General features: G+C 37.4%; 1 protein-coding gene across 45 annotated transcripts in view; it reads left to right on the forward strand.

Moving 5' to 3' along the window:
• The window catches only part of SLMAP (sarcolemma associated protein), an 88,910-nt gene that overhangs the window by 19,008 nt on the left and 55,109 nt on the right, over positions 1–14,793 (forward strand). For 24 of the 45 annotated variants that reach the window (XR_013775715.1, XM_079316923.1, XM_079316901.1 and 21 more), the window contains exon 3: positions 13,812–13,965. Coding sequence is in view for 44 of the 45 variants with exons in the window: in XM_079316923.1 (XP_079173049.1) it covers positions 13,812–13,965 (154 nt within the window). In the remaining variant the exon portion in view is untranslated. The remainder of the gene's footprint in view (positions 1–13,811; positions 13,966–14,793) is intronic. The other 21 variants (XM_079316935.1, XM_079316912.1, XM_079316910.1 and 18 more) reach the window with 1 other exon arrangement.

A 14,793-nucleotide genomic window follows, 5' to 3' on the forward strand; every position in this document is an offset into this window, starting at 1 on the left:
GAAGTGTAGAAGTAGCTGGTCTGGGAGGCTTTAGACTGTAAAGATGGAATTAATATTTTAGGCAACTCACAGAATATGTGGGTATATTCCTATTATTTATGGAAAATTCAGTATTAAAAAAAGCCTTGAACAACCAAATCTTTAGAATATAAACAGTCTTTAGCTGTAGTTTCTGCTCTGTTTTGTGGCACTGGTTTTGCATTGCCCAGCCCGGGCAGTGTGTGTTGTGCATCGTGGCCTTGCCCTCTAGTGGCTGCAGCTCAACTTTAAACACGGAACGGAAAAGGCATTTTTGTGCTTAGGGAAGGGACTTGGAAAAAAATCTTACGGTGGTTTAAAGATTTAAATCATCAAGGGAGGCTATTTCTTATTGCACTGACAATCTAGAACCTCTGATGCAAGAAGAAATACGTTCTTTTTGTACTTGGAAATTTTTTGTCTGTCTTCTAGAGGAAAATATGGCGCATTTAGTACAAAAAATTGTAAGGCTTGATAATGACTTTTCAGTGGTGGGGACAACCACTGCCCCAGGCTTTTCAGCTGAAAGGGTGTGGGATTGCCAGCAGTACTTTGCAGTTCCTCTGCTCTTAATGCCCACTGGCTGATTGGCACTGATGTGTTCTGTGTGCATTTCTATTGATAAAGAGATTAAGAGATTTGGGTTATTGGTTGTTTTGTGTGTATGTGTGTTGTTTTTTATTTTTAGCTTGTCTGAAGAATCACGTTCGTGGGCACAGGTGTTACCAGTGTAACATCCTTGATGACCCTGATAGAAGATAGCTGTGTCTGTGTGTAGAAAGCTGTACCTTGGCAAGTTTTGCCATATTAGCAACCTGTCTAATCTGTAAATCCAATGTACCTTGTATGTGATTTTTGCCCTTGACTAAGTTGTATAAATCGTGAGTCACCATGTTTGGTACTGTAATTACCAGATCCTTGAACGCCTTATCTGCCCTCTGCCCATTCCTCTGCTGGGATGGTTCTGACATGCACTGTGAGAAGGTTGCCCCTTGTTTTGGAGCCAGTAGGACACAACTAAAGAAATTACTGATCAATATTCTGTTGGATTGCCTATCAAAAGTCAGCTTATACATTCTCTCCCATTGCTGGCTGACCCATCTCCATACGTGGATTTCTTAAATTTAAAATAAATAATCTTTTTCTATACTGTGAAATTGTTGATCTCAAAGGAGCACCAGAATAAATCTGCCTTTGTTTGTGAATATCAGTGTTTAATTAGTACTTGCTTTGAAAGTATTGATTCAGGAATGCATTGCAAATAACTACAGGCTCCTCCCAGGGTATTTTTGCTCTCACTTTGTTGGAGGTATGGCTTGGCAGTGCCTTGAGTACAAATATTAAACTCCCAATTGTCAGATTTCTCCTCTGTGCTGGAAAATGAATTTTCCATCTTTGGATGGAGCCGCACCCATCTCTCTAGGTGTTTGGTTTCCAGTTAATTGCATTTGCTCTCTGCATGGAATGCTGAAGTTCAAAACACAGAATGAAAATAAATTAAATTTAGCAATGTTTTTTTCAAGTTTTGTTCTGTCCTTGATGCAGAGAAGCCTTTTTGAAAAGCAAGGAAGAGCGTATTGTTCTGGTGACCTGTTGTTTTCAGTATGAGGAACTGTGTAGTGAACTCTCACTACACTCTTTTTGAGTAATATTTGTGGTTTGGACCTCTTACAAAAACATCTTGTTTGACATTATTAAAATTAATGCAGTGTCATTTGTACTAATGCAGTTCCCTTCAGTTAGGACTTGTACTTCTGTATCTTTATTGGCTGCCTTGAATTTATATCACAGTAGCTTTAAGTTTATTCTCAGCATGGGCATTTTAGCTGTAGTTTAGCAATGTGCTGAACATTATTTTCCTTGTGGCACTCGTGCTCTGTGAATTAATAGTTCAGGAGCAGATGGTGGTAGAAAGCAAGCAAACATTGCTTTGGGAAAAGGAGAGGTGAATTAACTAGGCTGTGTGCAGCTGTTTGTTTAAAAAAAAATACTGTAGTGATATTAGACAAGTCCTTTCAGATGGAATATATCCCTTAATAAAAGGGAGAAACTTGCCTAAATTTTTCAGGCTATTTTGAGAGATCTTATATAGAGAATACCAAACCACTGCTGCATTGCATTTGGAGGTATCTGTGAAATCTGATGTGGGTTTTTTCCTTTAGCTGAATGTGTGATCACTGGGAGTTTTCTCTGCCATAAACCAGCAGTGATATGGAAATAATGATAGGTAAACACAGTGCCTTGTGTGGAACGAGTAGAAATGGGAAATAGTTTGAAATAGTTTCAACTGCCTTTACTCTCTAAGCTGTTGAAAAGTTAGCATGAGAGAAGAGATTCTTCTTTGTTAGGAGTAGAGGAGCTTTGATGTAAAGATTAACTAATTTAGCAACATAGCAGTGAGTAGCAGACAATTAAGAAGCTTTTGCAGTTCTGCACCTGCCTTGAAATGTCTGGGGTTATGTTGGGAGTTGGAGTTTCCTGATAAACTAAGGAGCTGCCTCCTAACCTTCTGCTTTTATATAAGTAGCTCGTCTCTTCTGGCAGAGTATCTGGTAATCCTGGCTTCTGTTGTGGGTTTTCTCCAATTTGCTTGCAGATGAAAATGTAATTGTTTGCTGATAGAAGTTGAGTAGTGCAATTTTCTTAAGGCAAATTTCCCTTTCAATTAATTTTTTACTAGTTATTTAGTTACCTCGTTAGCTCAAGATTTTTGAGGAAGCAAAAACAATGGATAATGTTGGTGTTGAATTTATCATTCTGAGTATTTACTGACAGATGCTGATAATATTTCAAGATTGCTTTTATAAAGACAGTTATTTTTCATTTGTTTTCTTATTTTTCTGTTATTTCTGGTTATTCTTCAATGTTTTTCCATAAAAGCAAATTATTTGGTTTCTTTAGTAGGTGTTACAGAAATTTTAGTTTTGCTTATGGAAGGTTCTAATAAGGTCAGTTAAAATCTAAAGATCAGGACAGATTTATTCCTTACCTCTGCTCTTAAATTAGGGCATAGCTCTGTCCAAACATGACAAGTCTCTCTCTTTGTGTCATACTTTTCATTGCAGTAATCAGAGACAAAACCATACTTCATTTTGGTCTTGTGCTTCATTAAGTTTGCCAAAGAATGTGGACTGTCAAGTTTAACCATTTTTTTGATTGTGAATTTAAGAATAAAAATTTTTATTTTCTGCATAGTCTCAGTGTTCGTCACTAGTGCAGAATATTTATGGATATTTTTGCCTCCTAAAGGTGAAGAGTAAGTTGCAATAATACATGATTCTAAAGATTTATAATGTATTTGAGAAGAAATTGAGATTGTGTATGAATACCTGCTCTTTGCAGAGATTATTTTATCTGGATACATATCTCCTACAAATGCAGTCTTTAAGAATTTGTACGTGTTGAGAGCAAGTTAACTTTACTTACTGCAAAGTTTGAGTGTGCCATGTTGCCAAACTTTGTCTTTATTAGAATAAATAATAGTGCTTAGCTTCCAGTCTAGTTTTGTAGGAAAATATTCTTATAAGGGCAGCAGGATTGATGAGTATTTCAGCAATATTTTGCACTTAGAGGTAATTAGCCTGAAGAGGCCTGGATTTCTGGGTAATGGCCTATTAGGGTGTTTTATTTCTTTATTTTAAAGCTGCATTAAGTTGCAGCTTATTTCCGTAATTGATTAATATAGAGAACACAGGAGCATTAAGTGAAACCTTGGGAAGTCATCTTGGCCGTGTGTTTTCCCCAGGGTCCGTGTTTGATGTGATGATAGAAGTTGAGATAAATTATACAAAGTAATCCCTGGTGTCGCAGTGATATGATATGTAGCTTTACAAATGTCTTATGTTACAAGAGGCTGAGCTTCTTTAATGAAATAAAGCAGAAAATTTCTTTGCAGGAAGTACAGTTTCCTTCTAGAAACCTGTTTTTATCTATTTTTACTGGTTTTATAAGTACATTGCACGAGTCAGTGTTTTTTAATATGGAGCAGGAAAAGTTCTTTTGAAGCCTCTGGATTTATGTAGGATGTCATCTATGACTGCAGTAAGACAAAATAAGTCTCTTCTTTATGTTGTTTTAGTATTCTAATGAGTCAATTTTTGCATCTTGGGATGATGTGAGTAATCATTTCTTGGGAAGCTTTCTGTTGATTGTGCTTTATTGTTGGTGTATTTTAGCTTTGCAGTTAAAGCAATGATGTGCCTTAAAATTCCCTCAACATTTTCAGGATGGAATTAAAATGGTATTTGAGAATTTTCATGCAGGCTGAAAAATCAATTTCCTCAAGAATATAGTATATAAATATTACTGAGTTGGGTAGTTTTGTTGTGGGAAACTTGTGTGCTTTGTCTGTATTTAGAATGGACTTGCATCTTTTCTGAAAGTGTTAATGTCCTTCTTTTCTTTCGTGATTTGTGTACAAAAGTTTTAAAGCATGAGGTATGTGAAGGGACAGAGTTTCATTCTGCTGAGAAGAGAATAAATATAAAATTCTTCTAGTTCTCCTGAAACCATCCAGCACTTACAGCAGAAGGCTGATACTCAACTTTTTGTGAACTGTGAGGACAAATGTTAAGCAAAAGAGACATTCTAAAGGGTAGTAATTAGTAACTATGGTGACAGATGTCTCACTGTAGCAAGTCAGTCAGCTATATATAAACCAAATTACTCGTAAATTAGAACTCTTCCTCTACATCTCTTCTTTTTAAAAATAGCTTTTTGCATCAAAACTGGTGACACTGATGTGTGGAGAGGGATCTATTTTTGTACAGTGGTAAATTTTGTGGTAAAACATTTAATCTTGAAGTTTTTGGTGAGTATCTATCTTGTCATTCTTCTCCTTTTGACAGTGAATGCCTTTTTGGATTATTTGAATAATCTAGGAATAGATTGGCACTCAAGTGCATGAGCAACTTGTACCTTTTGCAGTCGCTTCCTTCCACACCTTGTGTTCCCTGCAGAAAATTTTATTTAGAAGAGGAAAGAATATTTTGTATCATGCCTGGGATTGCTTCTGCTCACATCCTTGGTCATGAATCTTGTACCAGTGTACTTACTGCAGAATTTTGAGGAGGCCTTACGGCATCATAGGGACCATGACTTGTTCTTCTGTGACTTGCTGCTGTACTATGTTTTTCCATTATGGAATATGATTGTTGGGAGGTGTTAATTCACAACTGTCAAGTTAGGCTAGAAATGTTTGTTTCTAGAAAATAGTTTGTGTGTTACTTGATAGCTATCAATTCTGCTGAAGGAGGGTGAAGGCAAATAGGTTAGCAAGGGAAGCCATCCTTTGTGATCATGTTTCCATTCACATGGGTTGTGCACAGTCATAGTGCACAATTGTAGAGTAAAAGATTTGTTTTCAGTTTAATCTGTTACTTCAGTATTGGTATATATGATATATTTATATCATCGTGACACTACTGGGTTTTTTCCCAGATATTTTCTTGTGTTAGGTGTTTGGAGCATTGATAGTTCCTTTTAAAACTAAAGTAAATGAAAGCAATCTGCAAGCAAGTTAGTGATGTTCATACAGTTCTGCACTGACTGATGTTGAGGGATTCAGCAATTGCAATGCAATTTGTTTACTTACATTTTCACAAAATGGTTCAGATTGGAAGGGACTGCTGTGGGTCATCTGGTCCAGTCTCTCTAATCAAGCAGGGTCATCTGAGAGCATGTGGCACTGGGTTGTCCAGATAGTTCTGGAATATCTCCAGTGAGGGAGACTCCACAGCCTCTCTAGGCAGCCTGTTCCAGTGTGCAGAGTAAAGAAGCTTTTCTCATATTCAGGTGCAACTTCCTGGGCATCAGTTTCTGCCCATTGCTTGATACCACAGATTGTAGCCCAGCTCTATCCTTTGACACCTGCCAGCAGATACTGATGGACATTGGTGCCTGTCATTGGTTCCCTTCTCAAGGCAGAACAGCCCCAGCTCCCTCAGCCTGTCCTCATAAGACACATGCTCCAGTACCTTCATCATCTTTGTAACCTCTGCTGGACCTGCTCTGGGGGCTTAATGTCTCTCCTGGACTGAGAAACCCAGACCTACATTTTATGTAAAAACATGTATTTCACGAAAGCAAGGATGATGGAGGTCATGGTTTCCTTAATTTTCTTAATTTGGCTTGAAACAAATGTCTCCTAATACACAGAACTTCAGATTCTGGTTGTCAACTGTACTTAAAAAGTACTTATGTAATTTATATACTTACTCTGACATATTACAATTGACAGAAGTCAGGTGGTTGACACTGTAAATGCAGCCTGCTCTCTGCCATTCTATTCTTGACTGATGCTGCTGCTGTGGGAGGTGTGAGTGTGTGGCTTAGGAATCAGCTTCTAAAGTTGCTCAGTTTTAGCTCAGGTCATTGTTACATACCAACCAAATTAAGCAAATTGAAAGTGGTAGTAGTTCTGAAACTGCACTGGGTTTTCAACTGTCACTACAATCAAGCCAACTTTGCTGCTGTCTGTGGTGGCTAAGGAGCAGGCAACCCACCACCATCCTGGTCCAGCTGCCTCATTCCTCTTGTCCATTGCCACATGAGACCTCAAGAAGTCAGTCTGGAATGGTGTAGTGGTTGTGAAAGGTGTAGGAGAAAGTTGAGGACAGCAGTACATGATCACACAAACTTTTGGACACAAGCAGTAGATATTTTTCTCATTAACATATGCATGCACAAATTTTGAGTTGTGAGCATGGATTTTTGCTTTTGCTTTAAACTAGAGAACTTGGATTGTGAAATAGTTTGAGGTCTTAATCTTTTAGCCATCTTCTGTCATTGTCTTAAGTATGAGTTACTTGGAAAAATGCAACAATACTGCTTGAGAATTATATTTGATAAAAATAGCTCAAACCATTTAAATAGCATTTTTAAGCTCCATGTAGCTAGTTGTAAAAGTGAATAATTAGAAAGGATTGCTTAATACTTTTAGTTGCCTTTCTGTTAATAAAGACCACTTTCTAATACAAATCAAAAATAATTGTAAAATAAACATCTGATATCCTCTTTCTGAATTTTTGGATATAAAGTAAATTCTCTGTAACTACTTGAGGAATAATATAGAGCTATTGACTAACAGTAACCCTGAGACCTGACCTTTTCACCTTCAGACAAGTAAGCTGAGTTGCAACTACTAGCAAATGTGTGGTTTGAAGAGCGATTTAGAAAGTAAATGCAGTGCTTAAATGGGCACAACACTTAGGAGATGGCATTAAGTCTGCAAATACACTCTTTTTGTGGTTTTCTTTTTGTTAAGGATTTTAATGTGCCAGATTTCAAGTTCTGATAGATGTAAGTGTATCTGTAAAAGTCAGCAGTTAAAATAAGCATTGCAAAGTCGTATGTCAAAAGTCTGTGCTGAAATGTTTGCAGGTAGAACTTGGACATGTTTGCTTTGTTCTGTTGAGAAAGGTGACATTTTGCTATTGAGGAAGGCACTAGAGCAACTCAGGGTTGTAGCCAAACACGTTTTATGCACAGCAGATCTGTTGGTGTCTGTGCTGGGCATTGCCTTTGTGTCTACCTAAGGTGCTTCCTTTTCCTCACCACAAATCCATCCATCTTCCCTTCCTGTCATAGTCCCTGTGTCCTTTTTCAGGCAAAATCTGCTGACCACTCACACAAAAGTTAAGTGAGGGCCTATAGTCAACTTCAAAGTACTTGAACAACCACGACATGGCAAGAAACACAGTGATTAATATTTTATAGCAACTCAAATAATATATTTAAAAAGTATTTATACCCGGGCTCAGTTATGCTGGCACAAAGCTGCTTTTGCTGGCACAGTTTATTTTGCTTGACAATAGGTATGAGCAACCAGCAGGGTTGTCCTGGCAGTACAGACAACAAACCCTCAAGGTGTAAACAGATGTAGGAACAACTTGGTCAGCAGAAGAGCATATTCCCTGCTGTCCTTTCCCCTCTACTCCTTGTAACTACTGGCAAGTTTGGAAGTGTAACATTGGATTCCTGGGGATAGCTGAAGATTTTAACCTTTTCTCATGTGTGGCTGGGCTGATTAGGCTTATGCTTTGAGTTAAAAACACAGTGACTCTTTTTGTCCAGTGCTATATCAAAGAATGTTTAATTTTTATCCTTTATTTTTATGATTACTGCATAGAAAAAGTGGTAACGTTTATTTTTTTTTAGAAAACTTTCTGAAAACTACTAATAAGTTTTGTTTCACTTGAGAAACCCAATACTTGCAGTCCCTGAAAAGCCAACTGCCACTCCTTTACTCTGTTCAATCTGACTGGAAATTCCCTTTCTACACAGCTGGTTGCTTTTAGTTTCATAGTGCGTGCCTGCCTGAGGTAGTTAGAATAATTTTTAAAAGGATTTCATAAGAACTGAAAAGCTAATGCACTACTTTTGTTTCTGAGTTGAAGGAGCAGGGGTTTAATAAGCAAAGAGCTTACTAAATAAATTAGATCTATCTGTTTAAGAAACAGAAAACTCAATAGAAAATCTATTTTGCTTGATGTGCCCCACCCTGTGAATTACACTTGCTTATGGAGACAAATACTTCTACTTCCTTGATAGGCGGGTGGAGTTGGGCAAGTGAGAGGAAAGGAATTTAGGATCTGTCTAAGCAGACCAGAGTGAGCAACTTAATCAATTGGATCTGGAGATAATTTAGCATTTGAACTTCTCTGACTTACAGCCAAAGGACTGACCTGGAATTCAGTATGGTTTGTACAGTGTACTCTGCTGTACTCAGCAGAGTGCTGCTCCCAGAATGAGAAAATTGTCTGTGTTAAGACTTCAAATAGATAAAGTAATCTTGTTACAATATGACTAAAAATTATTTCTAGCCACAGTGTGGCAAATGTTGGCCTTATTGTTTAGACCCTGGTATATATTGTTTTAAAGTCTTTGGCTTTGCACAGTTGGACTTGTGGACAGTGTACTTTGTTTCCTGGTAGAACTCTCAGCATGCAATGAGTAAATGACCTCAGATGCATTACTGTTTAGTGAAGTATTAATCCAGGGCAAGTATTCTAATTTCTAGATCTCTATTTACTTGAGTATTAGCTTTAGTACTCAGGGGGTGCATTTATAATACCTGCATTAATTGTACAAAGATTATTTAATGTGAGTAGGGGAAGAATCTTTCATCATTAACTGCAGCATTTTATGATTTAACTGCCTTGCTGCCCCTTTGTGGCAGTAATGAAGCTGCCATCTCCTTACTGGTTATAGTTCATAGTTTCACAAAATAATTTCAATTTTTCTGGTTCACGCTAAAGCCACAAAGGTATAACAGGACCCTGAAGCTCATGGGAGTTATGTGTACTCCTTTCACAGAGGAAACAAGAGGTGAGAAAAAGAATGGTGAACTAGGAGATTCTGAAATTTGAGTTCTTTTTCTGTATTAGTTGTTTAGGCAGTGAAAATTTATTTAATAAATAAGATATATTAAATTTTGACTTTGTATAAAAGGCAATAGCCTACCTTTTGGTGCTTATTTACTTTATTAATTCAGCTATGGAATGAGGCTGAAATAGGTTTGATTATGTGTGATGGTTTCTTCTTTCTGCATTATTTGATGCAGAAGTTGTTACTCTTCACATATTGAATCTCACATCTCAGTGGACAAACTGTTTCAGTTTTCCAACAATTCTCCTCTCTGTAGTTATCAGAATAATTGCCCTGAAATGCAGTTTCATGCTGGGTTAGATGGAGTAGCAGTAATGTGCTCTTAAAATGGAAAAGGATGGCTCTACATAGTAATAGCAAATAATAGTATTAAAAAGCTGGTCAGATGTTTCTTCCTGTAGTTCTACTGTAATTAAATCCAGGTAATCACATCACTGAAGAAGTGTGCTACTTTTTTTTCCAAGATTGTCTGTATGTCTTTGAACCCAAATTTTGTCTTCTCTGAGATCCTTCAGAAGTGTCTCATCCTGTGTCAGGCCTGCATATGGCTTGGGAAAGAAAACACTGCATGGCTTTCTCACTTGTCAGGCTAATTAAGGATTTCTCTTCAGCCTGTCTCCTGGAAGATGTTACAATAGTGATCATTAAACAAAATGGGGTTGTTATTGCTAGTTGGTTTTATTACTTTGAAAAAAACAGTTAACCTACATTTCATAAGTTAGGTTAAAATCTGTCCTCCTGGAGCTTAGCAATTTGCAACTTCCTAATATCAGTTAGAATTAACATATTTTATGTGCTTAATTTTGATGTGTTATGGTTTGGGATCACTACAGAAGAATCTTCTATTTATCTAATAAGAAAATACTAGGAATTTGTTACGTGGGGAAAAGTCATAGTGGTATCTAAGTGCATAAAAAATAACACGTGAACTGATTTAGCAGGTTGTTGATGCTCTTCTGAGTCATTGACCTAGAAGAAGGAATGTGATTTTTATGTACCATAGGTCAGAGCAGAAGAGGCATGTTTGTTCCATTTGCAAAACTGAACAGTAACTTGAAATATTATAAATACTAAATTTGTGAAAGAAGTACATAATTCCCTGCAAAACAGGGAAACACAAGTCTGTAGTTTTTTGAAACTCCCATAATATAGTTTCTAAGGAAGATGGACTGTACTGGAGAAGTTTGTGTGTACTGATGAATTGCAAATTTTATTTTAGAATAAAATCTTCACAAATTTTGTGGAAGCAGCTTGGTACTGTGTCTTCAGTTAACTGATCTTATTACTAGTGTGCAGGTAGAAGGGGATATAAACAAAAAATTACTAAAGAAGAAATACTGGCTAGGATTTTTTTGTCTGCACTATTATGATAATGGAGGGTAAATTTCTTGAATACTTTGTATTTTTTAAGAAAGACTGGGAAGCCAGCACTGGAGTGTTATATACAGCTATCCCTTGAATTAAGGGTGTGGTAATACTTTAACAGGCCTCAGAAGCTGAGTTGTTTTGAATGTGTGTGAGCTGCCCTCTCAACTCTAGAGGACTTGGTGTTAATATCAGCTATAAAAGGGCTGGGACTTTGCTCTGGAGAGTGAATTACAAAAGCAAGTATAATTAGGCCAAGTATATGCTGCCATGTTTTTTTCTGGCAGCACCAGATTAAGCACCTCCTCGTTTACCTTACATCAGCTCGAAACTGGTTTGGAGTGACTAAACAAGCACCTGAGCCAGTCAAGTGACAAGGTGGTGGCACAGCTCAGCAGCCAGGGCTGGGAAGGGCAGGATTCGTGTCTGCTCTGTGAGCTGGCACTGTTGCCTGAGCTCAGGCTGTGCTGGGAGCAGGAAGAACAAATGGTGCTGAATTCACAGAAAGTGCTGTGTTACACTGCTGCTGTGTGAAAGGTGTTGGTTTGGGAATCAGAGAACCCACTGTGCTTACCACATAATTAAATAGTACATTAAAAACCAGAATACTGCCACAAGTATTGGTTAATGTATAGACGCATTTGTTTCAGGGCTTGCACTTGATTTTATTTCTTGAAGATAGCTTTAGTAATTATGCAAAAGGATGGAGAGGTTGACCTTTGAGAAAGATCATTTGAACTAGTGGAAGCCTGCATGGAGGTAGCATTTGAATTTGCTACCTGAAAGAGACTGGCTCAGTGGGTTCCTGAGGAATGGCTAATTTAAAGATAACTGAATCCTTTATAGCAAGATTTGAAGGCAGTGTGTTTTCCCTTCCTTAGACATCAGCTATTATCATGTGGCTGGTATTGCTTTTTTACTAGATGCAGGAAGAAGAGTATTTACAAACAGAGGGACAAGACTTGAAGAGCATCACTTTTCTAAAATTTATGTGATAGAATTCAGTAGTATGCACTTAAGTGGACATCAGTTACATAATATTAAATGTAATGTGTATTTTCTGTGGACATTTGTTTATAAATATCCTTCTGCACTTTGAATTTTGTGTCTGCTGATGTTTTATATGTTTTGTATGGCTGATACTCTGTTGCAGCTCTTTTCCTGTGGTCACTGTCCTTTATTTCCTTGTGCTGTCTTGTCTGAGTCCCATTTGCAGATGCTGCAAAAATGTGGTTACAAGGGGCAATGATTAATCAAAATGTTGGGAGGTACAAAAGGCAGATATGTGGAGAGAAGAAAAGGGTGGGGAAGAGCAAATAAGCAGAAGCATGTTTGTTTCTCCTTGCCTGTGACTCACTTTTTCGTAACAGAAGAATTTTCAAATTAAGAAGAAAGCAAATTCAAAACAAACAGGAAGCAAGAAATAATTACCTCTGCACTGAACTATAAGAGGGTTCAGTACTTTCAGACTATTAAATTTACAAGCTTATTAATTTGATTGGCTTTTAAGCATATGACTTATAAAAGCTGTATTATATACTAGTATGTTAACAGATAGCCTTTCATACCATGGAGAGTATTATTTAGAGTGGATTTGATTATTAATACAGTGAATGCAGTCATAATTTCTTGATCTAGCCATAATTTATGTTTACCTTCATCTATATCACCTTATTACTGATTACTGCTTTCTTTTCCTTCAATTGAAGATCTGAGCATATCTGTTGTGGGGAGGAAAGTCTTTCACATACTGCATTTAATTTCAAACACCTACCTGAGCTTTTCTGTGCTGCCATTCCCCTTGATTACTGAGTCTGTTGTGCTGGACACAGTGGAATTCCAGCTCTGTGCTTAGGTCCACTATGTTAGGCTATATAAGATTTATATCATACACTTGGTGCCATTTTCCAATAGAAGATGTGATGAGCCCTGGTGCTGTGCTCCTTTCAAAACCCATCTTTCCCCTCAACACTGTGGTTTTGAGCTACGTATCAGGGTTTTTTGAGGCATGCAATAATAAAGGCAATTAAAAGCAAGGGAAATTTTGCATGTAATGCTGCAAAAAAATAAAGGTCAGTTGCTTTTATAAGAAAAACAAGGGAATACATTAATTTCTCTGAACACAACATCTTTTCCCCCAGCCTTATGCATGCTTTGGGGCTTGTTGAGATTCTTTATGAGTGCAGGAAGCCAGTGATTTCTGCCAGTCCAGCAGGTTCCTGCAGGAGCTGTTGTTATCTTGGAGTAGTGAGATGGATTCATTCCAGTAGTTACACCTGGCTGTCAGTAACTTTCTGGTCCCCTCTTTTATGCTGTCACTGCTCAGATTGTAGCCAGTCACTCTGGTCTTCTGCTGGTGATTCATTTGTAACCTCTTAGATGCAGCAGTTTTGACTACAAGTCTTGTGTCATAAAAGTACTTTCAGATTCAATAAGTAGCTATTAACATTTAATTACCTCTACAGAGGAGTATTTACAAATGTACTTGAAATCTTGAAATTAAGTTAATGATGTAAACCAGTGTTGCTGAGAAGTAAAAGCATCATGTTTATTTTCTTTCAGTTTCACCATGGTCTTTCATTGCAGTTTCTGAATTCAGTCTTCTGCCTGAGGTTTTCCTTGTGCCTTCAGTAGCCTTCCCTGCAGCATGTTTGTCATGCAATACTGTTACCTTAAATATATGAGTAGTTAGAACTTTTTGTGTGTTGACCAACTTAAATATGAATTGTTATATGTATGTGGCAAAAGGTGTTGTTGCTAATGACATGATCCTCTACTGCAGGCAGTAGTTCAGATACACTTTGTATCAATTATTTGCACAGTGTATGTGCTAGAATTCGATCATACATTAACTCCAAATCAAATACAAATATTTCTTGATAATGGGAAGGTGTTTCATCCTGATGGGTGTGTTTAGAGTTTGATACATTTGTTATCTTCTAGAAATAAATTATCTATAAATAAAATTTTACTTGTTCTTGTATGTATCTTACTTTTCCCAGATATTTTACTGTTCTGTTTGTTTGGTTGGTTTTTTACAGTTCTATCTTCAAGACACTAAAAGTAGTAATGGTACCTTCATTAATAGTCAGAGACTGAGTAGAGGATCTGAGGAAAGCCCACCATGTGAAATTATGTCGGGTGACATCATCCAGTTTGGTGTAGATGTGACGGAGAACACGCGGAAAGGTAAGGGTATGGAACCTTTTCTTTGTTTCTTTTCAAGTATATTTATTTTGAACATCTTATTACAATCTGGTCTTTAAAACTACATGGCATTCCCATAGTAAGAAAATAAGTTTTGTTTTGGTTTTTGTTACTTCTCCCTCCTTTGTGCTGGCAGTGAGCCCTGTGCCCATGTGGTACCTGATCAAGAAACTTGGCTGTTGAAAACACAGACTCTGTTTCTACCCCTACACCCCCAGTTGGACTTTACTGGGTGGTTTCTGTAGCCTACCTTCTTCCCTGGCTGTGTGGCTGCTACAGCTGTATTCAGGGGAAGTGTGGATCTGGAAAAGGAGGCTCAGCTGGGGCCACATGTTCATCTATGGCCTCACTTAAATTGATCCACAGCAATTTTATATGTGCAACACTAGCATGTGTGTGTAGTGCTGTGTTGGGCTTTTTGTGTTTGGATTTTATTATTGTAATTACCTTTCTTTCAAGCCCTTTGAACCCTAAGGTTTCAGCTAATAGTATGGCAGAGGTATGAACCTGAATTTCTTGATCAGGTAGTCAGCACAGGTTTGAAACAGGCTAACTTAATTCTTTTAGGATACCCCCTGTTTATTTCTGTGATGGCTACTGATTCTGATTTCTGCAGGTAATTTAAAATGAGAATAAAAAAAATGCTAGATGACAAATGAGACGATAGCCTTTTTGTTTGGTTTGTTTTTCTTGCTGTCTTCTTCCCAGTATGCATGCTCAGGAGATCTTGTATTATGGCAATAGCTCTGTATCTGTGTTAATTAAAACACAGCCTCTATCTCTTTTCTTTTGAAATTACATAGTATTTCAGGAACC

The sequence above is a fragment of the Erithacus rubecula genome (assembly GCF_903797595.1).
Source record: "Erithacus rubecula genome assembly, chromosome: 13".
Classification (NCBI taxonomy): domain Eukaryota; kingdom Metazoa; phylum Chordata; class Aves; order Passeriformes; family Muscicapidae; genus Erithacus; species Erithacus rubecula.